The sequence below is a fragment of the Lissotriton vulgaris genome, chromosome 8, assembly GCF_964263255.1.
Source record: "Lissotriton vulgaris chromosome 8, aLisVul1.2, whole genome shotgun sequence".
Classification (NCBI taxonomy): Eukaryota; Metazoa; Chordata; class Amphibia; order Caudata; family Salamandridae; genus Lissotriton; species Lissotriton vulgaris.
In genome coordinates, this window is record NC_141696.1 from 441,878,083 (window position 1) to 441,897,952 (window position 19,870).

General features: G+C 50.6%; 1 protein-coding gene and 1 pseudogene across 1 annotated transcript in view; both read right to left on the minus strand.

Annotated features, from left to right (window-relative positions):
* Positions 1 to 862: 862 nt before the first annotated feature.
* LOC147697155 (isovaleryl-CoA dehydrogenase, mitochondrial pseudogene) lies at positions 863 to 1,447 on the minus strand (annotated as a pseudogene).
* A 9,421-nt stretch (positions 1,448 to 10,868) lies between these two features.
* The window catches only part of LOC147697156 (uncharacterized), a 1,724,744-nt gene continuing 1,715,742 nt past the window's right edge, over positions 10,869 to 19,870 (minus strand). The window contains exon 12 of the mRNA XM_086936112.1: positions 10,869 to 11,001. Coding sequence (XP_086792238.1) covers positions 10,907 to 11,001 — 95 coding nt within the window. The 3' untranslated portion in view covers positions 10,869 to 10,906. The remainder of the gene's footprint in view (positions 11,002 to 19,870) is intronic.

Sequence of the window (19,870 nt, forward strand, 5' to 3'; positions counted from 1 at the left end):
AGATGAATGAACAGGAGCCAGAGAAGGATTCGACAACGGCTTTGGTGACTGATCGGGCGAATTCACAGGTGACGCCTCACCTTCGGACACCTGAACCTCCGTAGCCGGAGCCTCCACGTCCTTTCGAATCAACTTCACCTGCGACTTTGGCTTCGAGCCCGAGTCCTTCCCAGAGTGATGTCTAGACTCATAGACCTATTCCTCGATTACTTCGAAGCATGCACTGAAGAGCGCGACCTCGAGCACGACCTCGAGCGAGACCTCGAACTCGAACGAAGAGTCCGTGACCTCGACCTTTTTTATCTTTCCTGCTTTTCAGTTTTGCAACAAGGAGTTTCGCCTCCCTCTCTCGAAGAGCCTTAGGATTCATTTTCTTACAAGATGAACAATCCTCAACGTCGTGGTCTGAACTTAAACACCAAACGCAGCACTCATGTGGATCTGTAATGGACATCATCTTGCCGCACCCCCCACAGGGCTTGAATTTGGTCTTCTTTGTAGACATCTTGACACAAAGAAGCAAACAGGACACCGAAATGAAACAAACAGTAACAAAGTTACCAATAGCTACAGAGGATCCCAAGAAACCGTTAGCGTCGACGACGCAGAAAAAAGCAAACTGACGTCATCACGCCGGCGTGGGCCTATTATGGAGTCGGTGACGTCAGCGGAGTCGCGCACGGTGTCGAGCCTCTGTGACGTCGCCCACGTCGGCGCAAAGCTACAAAAATAATTTCTGAATGCTGCTGACACAAGGGGATATTCACAAGGTGAGGAATCTACTGGCAGATGTATCTATCAGAAGCTAGGTCTCCAAAGACGGGCCTCCCTTAGGGTGATTCAAAGGGGTATTTTAAAAGAGTCAATTATAAAGGACCGACTTTTCAACAATGAATGTAGAAATTCCACGAGCTGGCTGTTCAGGATTATTGTCTGTTTTGGCATAAACAGTCAGAACATAGGCTTCCGGCCCATTGGTAATCCAAGCCCATTGGTAATCCAGAATTTGTTGCCATTTGAAACATAATATTAACTTTGAGCCAGCATTTGCTTTGCTCATTGCAAGAGCACCAACATGTTCTCCATTGATCAGCTTGCGCAAGTATTTTTCTTTACGGGCTTCATGACCATCAAGAACTAACTGGTTGATATAATGGTTTGAGTGAGCGCCATAGCTGAGGGCAATAGTTGCGGAGGCGCAAGACATTTCCTCCACTACTATACAGTGCTCCAAGTATCCCATGCTGGCTCCTCCATACTCAACGGGAGGAGTTATTCCGAGAACCTCCAAATCGCCAAGCTTCTTCCAAAATTCCCTCAGTTCCTTCAACTCATTCTTTTGGTCAATCTCTTGTGTTTTTGGGTATAGGTGCTCTTGATAGAACTGTAATATTGTTAGTCTGAGCTGCCTCTGCTCTTTGTTCAGCCCATTTACTGTGTCGTCCATAGGGATGCTGGAGCAGCCCTGCACCAGAGGCCCCTGGTTCCAATGAGACAGAGGCCCCCTGTTCCAGTGCCACAGAATGTTCAGGGCTATAGGGAAAAGTCATCAAAGACGGCACAGGCAGAAGCTCCCTGATCAACATTTAAAACAGGATCGCCACAGATATGGAGGGGTGATTTTCACACTGTACAGTGGTGCACAGCAAGCGGCAGTGTCCGCTAATCCCTCAGCCGAGAGCAAGACCTCCAGAAAGAGCTCGGCAGCAGGGAAGGCCACTATTCTAACTCGCGGACCCCTCCCCCATCGGCCACATTTGTACCTTACCAATAGTGAAGTTTATTCGTCGAGCCAGTCTGCTCTCCTGGGGTCCAGCCGACCGGACTGCGCTTTGGGGGAGGGCAGGGCCGCTACGGAGTGTTTAGGATGACTAGCGGCATCGCGGTACCCGGCCCCTTTCCTCCAAGTGCGGTCTCATAGTGCTGTGGGCGCCATTTTAGCTCACTCGTACAGGAAGGGACTCCGTGGCTCATATCTCGGCTGGTCTTGATCGAAGAAAGATGTTTTTTTTAAACTCTGCAACACACATGCAACCTTTATGAGGCTTCAGTAACATTTAGCCAGAGGCATGCATTGCAATAACTCGTTAAACACGCCACTACTTTTATGGGCAGCTCTGGTTTGGAAAGCCAGAGCTGGGTTCCAAAAATAACATTGACCCGCCTGCTAGAAACAACAAGCATTTGCACTGCAATAGGTCTGCGTTTACGCGAGATTAAGCTATTGGCATTGTAAATGATAATGCCTTTTATTTATGTTTTAGAAACCAAAACATAAATTAAAGGCATTGTCATTTACAATGCCAAAAGCGTAAATGCAAGATCTCTTGCATTGCAAATGTTTGTTAAACTTGGTAAAACTCTCTAGGCCATGGTTGCACCTCAATAATACCAGTTTAACATCCATAGGCAACAGAATGGTGACCAGTCCAGTTTTGCAAAGGGCCTTCCATTGCAAAGCAACACGTATAATATTTTCAATAACTTTTGAACCATTTGAGCTAGAAACAATTATTTTTTTTGTTCAAATCCGCAGATTATGCAGCAGATGACTGATTATGTGGCAAATGCGGCAAATCTACAATTACGCTAAAATCTACACAGCTGCATTCTCGCATAATTCCACTGGCCCTGATTATAGCGCAAATTGCGTGCTTGCCTAATTTTTTGTTAAAAGGATGCATTGCTCGCTATATACATATGCAAAAAACAGATGCACTGTAAACAGCATGCATTAGAGTTCTGGTCATTCGCATTGTTCTCTGCTACATATTTGCTGCTTATGATGCTTAATTATGCAACATGGGATAATATATCAATTTAAGAAATGCTGCCTAAAAAGCGAAACGTGAAAATTACCAAAATTATTCAAGGTTTTGTTCTCATAATGGACATTTCATTAGGGCCTACATTTATTTTAACAAAAGGAGAAGGGGAAAAGTTTACGTGGCTGTTCATTTTCTGTGCATTCCAGGGTGGTATCAATTCCATCTAGTCTTTCCAAACTAGCAGGATTCATAATCTCCAACACTTTTAGTTCACCATAAGGGACACCCACCACCTGTCCCTTTAGCGTGCAGCTTTGCCTTGCTATAATCTTCAGGCACTTTCTTGCGCAGGTCATACCACCTTTTTCTAATATCAATTACAAGGCCTTTTGTAGTGGAGATGGCATTTATCTTTTGCAGAATACTATCCCAGGTTCCAGTTTTAATGTGCATAGATGTACAATGGGACATCCACGACAGCCTCAACCCCTGGACGACCCAAACAGGCCCCAACACGCCGGACTCAGCTTACCCCACCGACCACGACCCCCTGACAACCTGGGCCTACATGAGCATTGAAGACACAATCAAGACCATGGGCACAATCGACTCCAGATCGCCGGCAGACCCTTTCCCACACCACATCTTCAACAAAGCTGGCAGCTCCATCGCACCCCCCCCTGCGCAACATCAGCAACCTCTCCTTCGAGACCGCAACCTTCCCTGATAACTGAAAACACGCTAAGATCAACGCCCTACTGAAGAAACCCAAGGCGGACCCAAGCGAACTCAAAATCCTCCGGCCCATCTACCTGCTTCCGTTCCCAGCTAAGGTAATCAAGAAGATAGTCAACATCCAGCTCACCTGCTACCTTGAAGACAACAACATCCTAGACCCCTCCCAGTCAGGATTTCGCATCAACAACAGCACCGAGACCGCCCTCATCGCCGCCACAGACGACATCAGGATCTTACTGGACAACGGCAAGATAGCGGCACTCATCCTTCTGGACCTCTCCGCCGCCTTCAACACTGTCTGCCACCGCACACTACGCACTCAACTCCACGACGCAGGGATCCGTGACAAGGGCCTGGACTGGACCTCCTCCTTCCTCTCCAGCAGAACCCAGAGAGTCCGATCCTAAGCCTATGAGATCATCTGCGCATTCCCGCAGGGCTCCTCCCTCAGCCCAACGCTGTTCAACAACGACATGGCGCACCTCGTACGCATCACCCGACACCACGACCTCAACATAATACACAACACAACTGATCCTCTCCCTCACCAAGGACCCCCTCACCACCAAATACAACCGCCACCAGGGAATGAAGGCCGTCGCCGAATGGATGGAGGACAGTCACCTTAAGCTGAACACAGACAAGACGGAGATCCTCATCCTTGGACCCAACCCCTCAGCATGAGACGACTCCTGGTGGCCCGCCTCACTGGGGACACCTCCGCACCCACCAACCATGCACGCAACCTTGGAGTCATCCTCGACTCAAAACTCACCATGACCAAACAGGTCAACGCTGTCTCCTCCACCTGCTTCAACACCCTCCGTATGCTCCGCAAGATCTACAGATGGATCTCGACTGACACAAGAAAAACCGTCACCCAGGCCCTAGTCAGCAGCAGACTGAACTACGGAAACGCCGTCTACGCCGGAGCACCGACCAAGCTCATAAACAGACTGCAAAGAATCCAGAATGCCTCTGCATGCCTGATCCTCGACGTCCCGCGCCACAACCACATCACCCCCCACCTCAGGAATCTGCACTGGCTCCCTGTCGACAAAAGAATCTCCTTCAAGCTCCTGATCTACGCACACAAGGCACTTCACAAGACCGGCCCAGCCTACCTCAACAGTCGACTCTCCTTCTGCGCACCCAACAGGAAACCCGCTCTGCAGACCTCTCCCTGGCCACTGTAGAGCCACAGCCGGAGGCAGATTCTTCTCCCACCGCACCTCCACAGCCTGGAATACCCTCCCCTCATCCTACAACAAACCAAAGACCTTCTAACCTTCAGGAGGCAACTCAAGATCTGGCTGTTCGACCAGTAGCAACAGCTCCCCCCCCCCCCCAAGCGCCTTGGAACCCTAGCGGGTATGTAGTGCGCTCTACAAATGGTACTGATTGATTGATTGATTGATTGATTGATTGATTGTACCAAATAAAACATCAGAGTTTTCCAGGACATTGTCAACAAGCAGTTCCAAAGATTGTTCAGAAAATGTGGCCTTTCTTTTTCTGAATAGATTTGCATTAGCCATGATTGCAAATAGATTATCTTCAGCCGAGTAGCCTTTATTCCAAAAACTGCCCTGCTAAACAATCTTCTGAACAGAAACATTTCTCTGTTATCTTCCAGAACTGGGTTTTCCAGCAGCAGTTAAATTAAGAATGATTTATTGCCAGCAAAGTTCACAGGCCAGATGATCTTTCAGCAAAAAAAATGCAAACACCCTGACATGCTTTGCTTTTAACTCCACAAATCCGACTCTCCAAAAATAGACCTTCAACACATTTATGACAATTTCTAATGGTTGCTAGGCAAGCTCTTCTAAAATAGCGACAACACACCAACTACATACCGAGGACTTAATGTACGAGTTACTTACCTTCGGTAACGATGTATCTGGTAGAGATGATTCTTGCTGCAGATTCCTTCACTTAGAATTATCCCCAGGTGTGAGACTGGATCTGGAAAACTTTTCTGCCACAGCATCCCTGGTGCTGGGGGCGTGGCGACATCACGCGACTCCGCCCAGGCGTCGGTCACATAAGACCCGCCCCGGAGCGCCTACGCCAGTTTTCTTCGGAGAACTTTTCCGCACCACAACGCGGAACCACCAGATAAAAAACTGTGGAAGCATGGAAGCAGTGTGTGAAGAGCTGAAAGATTGGAAAGAAGCGGTGACTAACAACACCACACAGAAGAGTGGCAATACCACAGAACCCAAAGACAGGGAATAAGAAAGAGCAAGCAGAGCCCTGCACAGCCACCCTGTCAGCATATCAACAGCCTCCCTCTCCTGTGCCCCAGAGGCAAGGAACATGCGTAAAGTCATGGTACACGTAGTAAACCTACCACCCCCATCCAGAGCAAGGAAGGGGACCAGTCCCAAGACAGACAGGGACAACAAACCTCCAAGATACCCAAACATAGAGGGCAACCATCCACAAGAGACAAGGGCAAGACATGGCCAGATGACCCTTAATCAGGAGGACAAGGGTAGAAAGGAATCCCCCCAAACCTGGAGTAGCCAGAGCAGCAGGGCACAGGAACACCGGAACCCCATCCTCCAAAGAACCAAAGGAGGAATGAACTGCCCCCAGACGGAGCCACCCATCAAGAACAAGGAAGGAACTCACAGGAGACACAGCCCCCCAACGGGAGGCGAGTGCCAGAGACCAACCCAAGGGTCCTCGCAGAATAGGGAAGGAAGGGCGGGCCATGAAGGAATCTGCGGCTAGAATCGTCTCTACCAAATACATCATTACCGAAGGTAAGTAACTCATACAGCTGATAGAGACTACTAGCCGCAGATTCCTTCACCTAAAATAGATACCCTAGTAATATCTCCTGGGAGGAGAGTCTGCGAAAGGATCCCACCAGCCAATACAGAACAGAGGGCCCCACAGGGGACCATATCTGTGGACCAGGTAGAACCTCGTCCCTGCCAGGCAATGGGAACTCCCCCAAGCAGAACCCCACTGAATTCAAGAGTAATAGGAGGGAAAGAAGACTGAAGAGGCCCGTACACTCACAGCGGAGGAGACAAGGGTAAGGTCGGAGAGGTCGAAGCACCCCCACTCCCCCACAAGGCAACATAGCTTCCGCCCAATGCCAAAACAGGAAGCGAGGAAGAAGAAGCCGAGAGGACCCAAGGAAAAGAGGGAAAAAAAGGCGAACCCCACTCCAGATGGAGAGCAACCTGCCAGCCAGAACAGTGCCGGCAGTCAAAAGCCGCCAGGAGCAAGAAAAACAGTCCGAGGCCCCAGGAAGGCCGAGTAGGTGACGCCTGGAAAGGGAGAACATAGAATCATCCCAGACCTCAGGACAGGAGCAGGGAGAAGAGGAGATGTCCGGGCACACCACCACGAGTGACTACGAACACGACCTCAAGAAGCAAAAACAACCTACATAAACGCCATGGAGAGCCGGCACCCGAAGGCACCAGAACCTCCTAGCAGAGTGTAAGCCATATGACAGCTACCACTACCCCACATTGAGTACGTTAAGTCCCAACCATGGGAACCCTCTTTGGAAGAACTTCTGCAGCAGAGGAAAAAACAAAGAGCTACGGGGAAAAAAACACCCCAGTGGAAGGCTTGACAAGCAGCCCAAGCAAAGCAGAAGGCCTAATCTCAGGGCCGAGTCTGCCCACAACTCCGGCAGAATACACACACATAATCAACAAAGGGCCATCCAGCAGCCAACAATGCCAAAGTCCCAAGGAAGGTTGCAAATGGCCAGAAACACACTCCACAGCCAGAACAACCAGCCTAAGAAGGCCCAGAATCAGCCCAACTCAGGAGTCACTGAGGAGGGGACGGAGGAGGATAAGGCAGAGGAGGTGGAGGAGGACAGAGTCCTGCCAAGAGCCTTTGGATGGCGGAGTCGGCCGGAGCATGGAAAAACAGGCTGCCATCAAACGGAAGGTCGATGAGTCGCTCCCGAATATTCTCAGGGAATACTCCATCCCCAAGCCAAGCATGGCAACGGAAAGTGATATAGGAAGCCATGGCCCGGCCCAGCACCTCTGAGATGTCCAGAGCGGAGCGGAGAATAAACGCCGCAAGCTCCCGGATATCCAATGCATGATGTCGCAAGTCCATCTGACTAGTCTCCTGGGACGCAGCGGATCCCAGAGACTCAGCCGAGTCCCACAAACAGGAGGAGGCTCTAGCCAGATCACACAAGGTGGTAAGGGCCCTCAGGGCAGCGCTGGTCGAGGCAAACATGTTGCCCCCCCAAGAGTCCAGCCAGCGAGCCTCCCGGGACGGCGGAGTCAACAGTGGCGGCAGGGAGAGAAAAGCAGTCTGCAAAAGTGGACTGGCGGCAGAGGGGTGAAGGGAAAGAGACACTGTAAAATCTCCCTCCCACCAGAGCACTGGTGGAGAACCTCCAATAGATGATCCGCCGGAAAGGGAGCCACCGGGTCACCCATGCCCAGGATGCCCACAGCCGTGGACACCGTGTGAGCGAAGGCCGCACCCGCCTCCCTAGGGCCCAGCGGATGAAAAAACAGCTCCTCCGTGGGCGACGGTTGCAAACTAAGGCGGCCGTCCTGAGGCCAAGCGGGACAGGCAAGGGCCAGACCTGGAAGTCAGAAGGAGCCGAAGAATGAGGGACCTGCCGCTCTTCTGAAGAACACCTCTGCTTCAGGAAGGGCAGGGAGCCGCCCTTGGATGCCGGTGAATAAGACACCACACGGCGACCAGTCTCTGGGGAGGACAATACCAATATACAGCCTGCCTCCGGAGAAGAAGGAGCGTCCAAAGACGAATCTGCGGTACGACTCCTGCGCGGAGCCTTAGAGTCCGCTGCCTGAGGCAGGACATCGGCACCATCCGGCGTCACTGGACAGGGCTCCTCCAGGTCACCCTGCACCGGAGACCAGAGTGGAGACCGGAGTGGGGCTGGGGCCAAACCGGCGGCGCTGATCCAACTCCTACCGAGGCAGTCACTTGCGTGGGGGAACGAGATGGGCCTGGGGAGTGACACAAAGCCCTCTGCCAGGCGCGGCCCAGAATGAGGTGGAGATTGCTCGGCAACCCATGTGGCAGTGCCAGGGACGATTCAACCTCAGACGCGCCTTCCGACGAGGCAACCAACATTGGGGAGGGACGAGAAGGGGCCGGAGAGGGACGAGGGGTCCTCACCCAGCCTTGACCCGGAGCGGGTCAAGGAGGGTCCACCGACCCCTGTGGCTCCGCATGGTCCAGCTGCTGCCGGGGCCGTAGCGACATCACCTCGGCCTTAGACAGGACCACCCTGCCAAGGGACCAAGAGGGGCTCAGGATGCGACCCGAGCCCCGGCGACATTCTGCGATGCCACAGGGACTCCTGTGGGAGATGGCGGCGAGGTAGAGATGCTGTGGCCTAAAGGAGGTGCCCCAGAGGAGCCGCACCCCAACAGCACCACATCATACAAACCTGGATCCGAACCAGTCATGCCGGGGCCGGACCGCTGGCGGCGCCGCGGAGGGCCCTGCGTGAGGCGAGGTGTCCACCAACATCCCAGGAGGGGAAGGAGGAGGAGACACCAGCCAGGCCTGCAAAGCCGCCGCTTATGTCTCTATTTGGAGTCTTGGGTGGATAGGACGACCTGCAGGCCGCATCACCCACGGAGAGTCCACTCTCCCAGCAGGCCGGAAACCTTCCCCCAGGGACAAACTGCGACACATACCCACCAGTGAGGGACGCTCATGTGACATCGGAGAAGGGCGAGGACGACGACCACAGCTGTATCTGAAGCAGTCCGCTGAAGCAGACCGAGGGGAGGACGTCGACCTGGAGAGATGCGCCGAGAGAAGTTTCATCCGGCGCTCCCGCCGGGACTTCGGTTTCAACTGTTGGCACGCCGCACAGTCTGTGGTGCCGTGATCCGCCCCCAAACACCACATACAAATGAGGTGAGGGTCCGTCTCCGACATAAGACGCCCGCAAAACGTGCAAGTTTTGAAGCCCAAAGGCATTCTCACACTGTTCCACCAAAAGAAATGAAAGAAAAAGGGGCCTTAATAAGGCCTGTATCAAGACCGGATTTGCGTTACATGCGGAAAAGGAAAAAAATTGGCATAGGCGCGCTGGGGCGGGTCTTATTTGACCTCGCTGATGTCACGTACGGGGACGACGCCTGGGCGGAGTCACGTGATGTCGCCCCGCCACCGGAGCACAGGGATGCTGTGGCAGGAAAGTTTCCGGATCTAGTCTCACGGCTGGGGATAATTCTATGTGAAGGAATCTGCGGCTAGTAGTCTCTATCAGATTGCAACCTTCAAAATAGGTTCATAAATAACCTTACACTTTCCACGCTAAACTGTTGAAAGATAAATGGATATAAATACTTGCACTTCTCTTTAAAAAAAATCAGCACCTTAGTGCCATTGCAGGGGGAAACGCCAGGTCGCACCATATCCTTGGTAATATGGTGCAGCCTTGCGCTTCCGAAGTGGCGATGAGAAGTGTTAAGCCAAAATGGCTAACACCTCTCACCGCCACTTCCTAGATAATATGCCCCTAAGTGGTTTGTGTAAAGATGATGGAATTATAAGGAATAAAGTGCTTCCTGCCATACGTGATAAGGATATGTCAAGTCACTTCACAGTTCCATAACCTTATAAAGGAACTTGGCCTTTGACTTTTCGTCAATGTGGACATGGAAGTCCTCTGTGACTTGCAATATCCGTATAATGTATGACAAAGGGTATATATAATATATATATATATATATATATATATATATATATATATATATATATTTATGTGTGTGATTTTTGGGCAGAGAGTGAAAATATTGGTAAATTTCATAAAGCACCATATAATATTCGGACAGCAATTAATTAATATTAAGAATTTCAACAAATGCAAAAAGAATTCTTAGGCCTCAAAAATGGTTGGCTCGATAAATTGCGATATGAACCATAACTCTTGTTACCGCCCATTTCACAATTATGAGTTGTACAATAAGCTTCATACTCCACGCATATATTTTGGAAGGTAAAATCAACCAAAACTTACAGGTGCAAAAATGTCGCTTGAAAAGCAGGACCTGGGGATTTCGGTGAGCTGACACCAACATCCATGTTATGCTTCATTTCTACGGCAGTAATTGTAACTTATTGCTATTCATCGCTCGCGATATATTCAGATTCTAGCGGTATCAGAATATAGTGGGTAAGATAAATATCCAAGCCGACACTAATCGAGTTCTTAGAGATTTATTGCAAAAATTTGGCATTTTCCAGTATTGACTCACATCTCTGTAAGATTTATTTTTAAAGTTTTATTTATGTTGAAATATGCAACAATATTACTTTGAACACAAAATACATTATTCAGATGGTAACATTGACTGAATAGTTTCTTAAACTGTTTTTATGTTTTAATTATGTCTCTTATTAGATTACTTTTTTGTAAATGCTCGTGTGAAAGCTGAAGATAATTTTCCACACAGTGTACGTTTCTGTCGAGGTATATAAGTTGAAAAGATGCCACTATCTGAGAAGACAAAAAGAACAGAATATTTTACGATAAATTATTAATTTATCATTAAAGTAAATGCATGTACCAAAAAGAACCATATGTCAACTACATTATTGCAAATATGTAACAACAAATGAAATTGTTAAGGTAGCTTGGATTAGAACGCACAAGTTACTTACCTTCGGTAACAATATATCTGTTAGAAACAGTAGTTAGTATTAGATTCCTTACCTTAGAATATCCCCAGGCGTCAGACTGGATCCGAAAACCTTTGCGTAGCAGTACCCTTGCGCGTCGGTAGGCGTTGTCTGCGGCTCCGCGTCTGGCGTTGTTGGCGCCGGGATGACGTCGCCGGAGTACTTAGACGCCGCCCTCACGCGCTGACGTCAGTTCTTATACACAGCTTTTCTGCGCCAGAAACACAGAGCCATGATAAAAACCAACCCTGGTGCCATGAAACTAGGGCCCTGAAAGGAGATGACCTTAACCCTAGATATCGGTTCGCAGAACGGGGAGGATGGGTGGGGCAGTAAGGAATCTAATACTAACCACTGTTTCATGCAGATATATCATTACGGAAGGTAAGTAACTTGTGCATCTGAAAGAAACAGGTTAGTATTAGATTCCTTACCTTAGAATAGATACCCCAGCAATACCAACCTTGTGATGGGTCTGCGAACCAATGATAACACAAGAAAGTCCTGGAGAATGGAACGGCCGAAAAAGCCATCTCTCCGGACTTGGCTGTCCAGGCAGCAGTGTCTTGCGAACGTGTGCAGCGAGGCCCACGTAGCTGTTTGACAGATGTCCTGCAAGGGGACTCCCCGACCCAGGGCAGTAGTAGCCGCCGTGGCCCGAGTGAAATGGGCACGTAGCCTCCTTTCTAGCCAGAGAGTAACAAGCCTTGATGCACAAGATGACCTATCGAGACATGGTCCGCTTGTGCACCGCCCGACCCTTCTTAGCGCCCACGTAACCAACAAAGAGTTGATCATCCACCCGGAACTGGCGTGTGCGATCCAGATAGAATGAGAGCGCACGTTTTGGGTCCAGACGGAGGAGCCTCTCTTCCTCTTTCGAGGGATGCTGAGGCAGAAAGAAGGTGGGCAAGGTGATGGGCTGCCCGATGTGGAAAGCTGGGACTACCTTGGGCAGGAAAGAGGGTCGCGTCCGCAACACAACTTTGTCCGGATGGACAGAAAGGAACGGAAGTTGAGAAGAAAGAGCCTGGAGCTCACTCACTCTCCTGGCAGAGGTGATGGCAACCAGAAATGAAGTCTTAAGAGTAAGGAGATGAAAAGGACAGTTATGAAGTGGCTCGAAGGGAGCGCACATCAGATAAGGCAGAACAAGGTTCAAGTCCCACTGAGACATCACGATTGGAACAGGAGGGAACATATGAGTGATGCCCTTCAAAAACCTATTTACAACTGGTGACTGGAACAAAGAGGGCTGATCAGGGAGCCTTAAGAAGGCGGAAATGGCAGAGAGTTAGCCCTTCAAAGTGCCCAGAGAAGAGCCCTGCTGGGCAAGAGAAAGAAGAAAGAGGAGAACCTCTGAAAGAGGGGCAGAAAGGGGATCCACAGCCTTTGCTGTGCGCCATGCCACAAATTTGTTCCACCTGCAAGCATATACCGATTTTGTGGAGGGACACCAGGCTGCCAGAATCACATTACAGACTTCAGGAGGTTAGTCAAATGGCCTCAACTGCCGCCGCTCAATCTCCACGCATGTAAGTGGAGACTGGACACGTTTGGGTGGAGGACCGTCCCCCGCTGCTGTGACAGAAGGTTCTCCTGAAGAGGCAGACGAATCGGGGGATCGACAGACATGCTGAGTAGCTCGGGATACCAGTATCTTCGTGCCGAGTCCAGAGCCACAAGGATGACTTGGGCCCGGTCGCGCCTGATCTTCTTCAGCACTCTGGGCAGAAGTGGTATAGGCGGAAAGGCGTACAACAGACCGCATCGCCACTTGCGACGAAAAGCGTCTCCAAGCGAGTGCCGCCTGGAAGTTCCACCGTGCAGAACTGATGATATTGCGCGTTCTCTTCTGTGGCGAATAGATCTAACCAAGGCTCTCCCCACTGCTGAAAGAGGCCTTGCGACACGTCTGAGTTCAGACGCCATTCGTGATCCATCATGCACCAACGGCTGAGTTTGTCTGCCCTGGCATTCAGAGAACCTGCCAGGTGTTGAACCACCAGGGTCACGCCCTGATCTTCCAGTCACTGCCAGAGGCGCAGAGCCTCCTGGCATAGGGTCCACGACCCCACCCACCCTGTTTGTTGCAGTACCACATGGCGGTGGTGTTGTCGGTAAACACCTGCACTACACTCCCCTTGCCTTCAGTGCAAAACGGATCGCCCACAGCTCCAGAAGGTTGATGTGGAGCCGGGACTCTGCCGGAGACCAGAGGCCTCTGATCTCCTCTTCCATGTGTCCCCCCCAGCGTTGGAGGGACGCGTCCGTCACAACTACGTGCTCCGGTTGGGGTAGGGAGAGGGATCTGCCGCTGACCCAATTGTGGTCCGTGAGCCACCACTGCAACTGTCTTGCAGTACCCTCCAAGATCAAGACATGGTCGGGCAAGTTGCCCTGATGTTGGGTCACTGAAACTTCAGGTCCCATTGCAGAGCCCGCATCCGCCACCTGGCGTGATGCACCAGAAGGAGTTGATCCCGTCAACCTCCGCAGGAAAAGAGAGGTTTTCTGGATTTTTATGTTCAACTCAGTATTAAAAGGCCACAATGAAGAATGTCCATTGTCCAATGCCATTTTCTGAACCCTATTCTCTAGGATCATTGCCCCCTTGAAAGCAGTATAGCTGAAAGGTTTGATTCCCGCTACCATTCTCGCTATCTTTCTCCCTAGTGAGTTATTTACCATTTGACCTTTCCCTACATATACTCTGTTGGGCTATCTGCCCTAAAAGAGCTCAGATTTTCTGATTACTGTGAGATACAACAACCTCTATTTAAGTTCTCACCCGTTCCAAGATGGCCGCCGCTATGATTCTTACCCTAACATGTGCCCTGTGGGATCTTGTAAGAGCCTCTATTTGCTACTACCCTACTCCGAACTGATTCCTTACTCGTCTCCAGGGGGCCGACACCACTACTCAGATTTTAACGGTGAACGACCTTTACAACAAAACTTTTACAACGCAATATCATTACAACGCAGTCATTACAACGCAAACCATTACAACGCATTGCGTTGGGGGGCGCTCTAGGATAGGGAATAAGTTTAAATTTCTATCCAACACCTTCCCTAGTGTCCAAGGGGACTGGAGTTGGAATAGAAAATTAAACTTTTCACTATCCAGCACCTCTAAGCGCTATGCGTTGTAAAGGTTTGCGATGTAAAAACTGTGTTGTAAAGGCAAGCATGGTAAAAGCATGCGTTGTAACGTCATACATCCGATTTTAACACGTGTCCCATGGTGTTAATCCCTAAAGGGGTTCTATTTTTTGACTCCCATATCTGATTCCCTACCTGTTCCAAGATGGCCGCCGCCTTGATCTTGCCTTATTCCCTTGTCCGCCCTCTGTGTTGTTCACCCTACCCTGTGGAAATGGCTCCCAGACGCCGCATGATTGATTTTGCGCTTCGCGCCTCTCTTACACACCTGATCCTGTTTCTCTGAACAGACTTCAAAAGGCTGTCTCACCACCTGGCACTTCTCTGCCCTCCTCCCTTCGAGAGAGGATGCCGCCGATTCTGATGATCCAGGTAACGCACCCCCCTTTCTGTATTGCAGCAGCGCTTCGGTTCCCTTGACGTCGGTTTTGCCGGCTGCACCCTAAAATCTATTTATTTCTCACAGATCGTCTCCCCTCCCGTCCTGTGATCCTGTATGCACCCTCCCCTCAACGGGAACCCACTCTGATGTTGGATGACTAAAATATTTTGATCTGCCAGAGGTGCCCCTATCCCCGTCTTCCTGGGGTAAGAGCTTATTCTGCAATGATCTTGTATCCTGCCCTCTTATCGGTGTCTGCTCCTTTGTTGATAACTTACCTATTTAATTCCGACAGGGTCCCCCCTGGTTCCCTGCGATCTTATACTTGACTTGATACTGACGGGAAACCCATCCAGCTTTTAAATAAATGATCCATTTGAGACACTATTGCCTCGCTACATCTGGGATTACAGACCTGCCTCGTTGGGATTTATGGCCCCTGTCTCGCCTACCGACGCGCAAGGGTACTGCTACGCAAAATTTTCCGGATCCAGTCTGACGCCTGGGGATATTCTAAGGTAAGGAATCTATCACTAACGTGTCTCTTTCAGATCCCTCTATTACCTCTTCTAGCATCATGAATTGTCTACTAGCCACCTAGCCCTAACCTTGAACCGGACTGATTATTTCTTTACAATTCATTCTATATGCTTTATCATCTCACCTGCAGGACATTGCTCCCTACTCCCATAAGACCCTGCCTGATTGGACGAATATTTAATACGGAAGAAGGACACCTCTGTGATATCCTATGCCCCACCAGGTAATTTCTTTCCCATCCCTTATGTGCCCTGAACCACTTCTTCACCTAGGTCCTGAGTAAAATTAGAACCCCCAGAATCTGGGGCATTTGACGCTTAGGAGGCCTAAACGCTGCTGACTCCCAGTGAGCTCTTATAAACAGTCGCTGACCCAAACTGTGCCTCTATCCATAGGAATACCCGGGGCACTTTTGATTGTTTTGAACCCTAAAACTTCCTAAAAACCAACCTACTGGACCGCTAAAACCCAGATCCTCGCCTCCAGAGAATCGCTGATCTTTGACGCAGGAACCCTTTCCTATGCTGATGAAGTCCCTAAGACGCTAGACATCTATAGTGTGAAAAGTGGTAAGTCTCTCTTTTCCACTTATTATTATATCAGCAGACCCCCTCCTATGCACTACGCCTCACTATGTATCCCTCGAGGCACTCTATTGGTGAAAAGGTCTTTCCCCCTATCCAAAATTGCTCTTAAACTGCTTACTGTCGATAACCTTTAGATCCTTAGCTGTATTTTTGGATGAAAGTCTACCAACACTCTGGTTTTTTCTTTGGCTACCATACTGTTCTATGTACCCACCTATGTTCCTTAGAGAGCAGTAAGAAAAAAGAAAGGAAAAAAGAGAAAAAACTTTCTCCCCCAAAAAATCGAACTGTCTTGATGCTGCCCTTTGTTCATAAGTTGTAGATACTCTGATGTCTAACTGAATGCATGTTTGCAAATACACTGGTTCTCTGCCTGGTCAGTATATATTGCTTTAGGCTTATTCCTGTTTTGCCCTATGTGTTCCTCCCATTGAGGAAGAACCCAAATGTTTTGAGTGACTTCGTTTTCAGAGCCAAGACACACACCTTGAGTTAGCCCATTATATGAACGTTTTTGAAACCCCCTTATATATATATGCATCTGTATCTTGGAGCAATATTAATCATGTTAAATGTCTTCTAGAATTTCTGAATGTATATACCAGACATGTATTACCTCATATGACCTGAATATAACAAATACTTCTTTTATTCACAGTGTGCATGTCCCCACATCCTGGTCTTCTTCGCCCTGATGAAGGTGCAGCCCATATAGGCCCTGCATCGAAACGCCCGTTGGCGTGATCCACATGGATGGCCTCAAGTGTAGTCTTTGCTAAATTACCTTGACCACATTGCCTTGCCTCCATGTTGTTATTTTAGTCCTAGCAGCTCTAAAATCTGTTATCTGCAGGCCCAAGTGTACCTCCACGATGTTATGTGTGTGATTGTATTATTATTATTATAGTGAGTGAGATTGAGAGTGAGTGTATGCTTAGTGAATGACTGCGGAAGTGTGCGGGACGTGAATAAATGCATTTTTCTTCTTGAACTTTAATCATGACATACATTATACCAAATGCTAAATCAACCTTTGTACCGTTGTCTTAAAGTCTCTACATGGATTCATATATGAACTATAATTCAATTATTAAATCATCTTTATTTTCATAAAAAGGTGTATTGAACTTGTGTGATGTACTGTTGGCTCTGATACGTAGAATTGTGTCACCGCTCCCTTTATCACTAGGATCCCCTGTTGGGACCCATAATCTAACTCTGGCAGGGTATTTTTTGATTTTCTATTTAGATGGTCGGACAAGTTGCCCTGATGCTGGGCTCACTGAAACTTCAGGTCCCACTGCAGAGCCCGCATCCGCCACCTGGCGTGATGCACCAGAAGGATGCAGGAGGCCATCAGCCCAAGAAGACGCAGCGTCAACCTGACTGAGATTCGGGATACCGGCTGAAAGATCGGAATCAGAGCCTGAATATCCCGAACCCGCTGTTCGGGAGGATAAACCCAAAACTGCGCCGAGTCTAGAACCGCTCCAATGAAGAGGAGCTTCTGAGAGGGACACAGGTGTGACTTCGGCACATTGATGGAGAACTCCAGCAGGTGCAGGGGGTCGGCCGTAGTCTGGAGGTGGCTGACGACTATTTGGGGCGAGGTAGGGGAAGACTGAAACCCCTAACCTGCGCAGATGAGCTGCGACCACCGCCATCACTTTCGTGAACACCAGTGGGGCGCTGGTAAGGCCGAAGGGGAGCACGGTAAACTGAAAATGCTTGTGGCCACCGTGAACCGCAGGTAACGCCGGTGGGCCGGCAGGACAGGGATGTGAAAGTAAGCGTCCTTCAAGTCCAACGCTACCAGCCAGTCTCCCGGGTCCAGCGCAGCTAAGACCTGAGCCAGTGTCAGCATCTTGAACTTCTCATTCCAGAGGAAGCCGTTGACATTCCGCAGGCCCAAGATAGGGCGCAGGCCCCCTTTGCCCTTCTTGGGGACTAGAAAGTAGTGGGAGTAGCAACCACAACCTACTTCTGGCCCAGGAACGCGCTCGATGGCCCCCTTGGCCAAGAGGGCCGTAACTTCCTCTCACAGAAGATTCAAGTTGTCCCTCGAAGGGGAGGGAGTAGGCCCTTCGGACCATCTGCAACACCCACCTGTCTGACGTGACAGTGCACTAGTGGAGGAGGTGATGGCGAACCCTGCCCCCCACTGGCGTACCGTCGGCCTGAAAGCTTAGACTAGGAGGGCTTTGAGGCGGATGCTGCAGGGGTGGATGTAGACTGGCCTCGCCATTGTTCCCGGCACCACCACGGCGGATACCACGTCCGCCACGCGCTGGATGTTAATCTGCGGCCTGTGGCTGGCAGGAGGTGAGGTGGCGCCCCTTCCTTGGCCATGAAAGGAGCAGAAGGCAGAAGTTTGCTGCCGCGGGCCGACAGGCCCAAAGACTTGGCCGTAGCCCTGGAGTCCTTAAAGCGCTCAAGTGCACTGTCTGCCTTTTCGCCAAAGAGGTGGCAGCCATCAAACGGCATGTCCATAAGGGTGTTTTGGACATCAGCCGAAAAGTTGGCGGACCTCAGCCAGGCATTGCGACGAATCACCACCGTTGTTGCCATCGCTCCGCCTAGCGATTCCGTTGTATCCAGTCCACACCGGATGGAATACCGTGCCGCATCTCGACCCTCTGCAGGGTCTTGGGCGAGTTTAGTCCAGGCCTCCTCCGGACATTGTGGCAGCACGTCCGGGACTGTGTCCCACAGAGAGTGGGAATAATGGCCCAAGAGGCTCGCAGTGTTAACCCCAAACTATGGGGGTCATTATGATTGCGGTTTTTCCGCATCCTCGGGGCCGGCGGAAGCCACCGCCGGCCCCGAGGATGCGGAAAAACCGCAGCGGACTGACCAAAGACCCACCGCCACATTAGGATGGCTGGTGGGTCCTGGTTTTCGTCCGCAGCTTTTCCGCCGCGGTCGGTTTACAACCGCGGCGGAAAAGCACTAATATGGTGACGGTGTCTTCCAGACACCGTCCACCATATTAGGATGGCCTTTGCATTATGCTTTTCCGCGGCGGGTTTTCCGCCGTGGAAAAGCATACGGAACTTCACTGCGAAGGGGGATGGGGGGTGCACATGGGGGGTACCTATGGTACCCCCCTGCATTTGCATGAAGAAAGCGGCAGGCACCGCGCGGTGCCTGCCTCTTACTGCATGCAAATGCAATGCGTGCATTTTTAACATTGCTGCGGGTGCAGCTTGAAGCTCCACCCGCCGCAATGTTAAAAATAGAGGATGTGACCGCAACCCTTGCGTTCACATCCTAATTGCACAGGAGGGAACTCCGCATGCCATGCGGAGGTTCTCTCCTGCTCTGGGGTCGCGGACGGACGCAAGTCCGTCCGCGATCCTAATTGACCCCTATGTGAGGAGAACATATTCTTACCATACTGTTCGTACCTCTTGGATTCCCGATCAGGGGGAGCCATCGGGAATGCGGTCTGGGAGTTAGAGGCCTGTATGACCAGGCTCTCGAGAGTGGGGTGGGTGGGCAGGAAGCCGGGCGGTGGCGTATGGCCATGTTCCTATCTACAGGGGGACCTGTAGGGGGCCTGGACCAAGTGACCAGAAGAACGTCAGACAAGGCCTCATTAAAAAGCAACAGAGGCTCCGAAGAGCTTGCTTGCGGTTTAAGGACCTCAGGACTATAGGCAGCCCCCTCGTCCGTAGCCACGGTAGGAGGGGAGACAAAACCAGTGTCTGGCGAAGTGTCCAAACCACTGGCATCGCCTAGCTCACCTGCGCAGTCCTGATAAGACTGGCACTCACATGCCAGAGGGTCCTCAGACCCCTCCCAATCCGCCTCGCCACCCATCTCCTGGTACTCAGGGTCAAATGATGGGGCTGGGTCATAGAAGAAAAATTCTTCTCTCGACGTCGAATGCGGCGTCGAGCGGCGCCGCTCTGGCGTTGGAACTGGGTCGAGGGGGGACCGGGGACGACGTCGTCCAGTGACGGTGTCGGGGGTGGCACCCTAGGGGCCGGCGCTGGCGGGGTCGTAAGGTC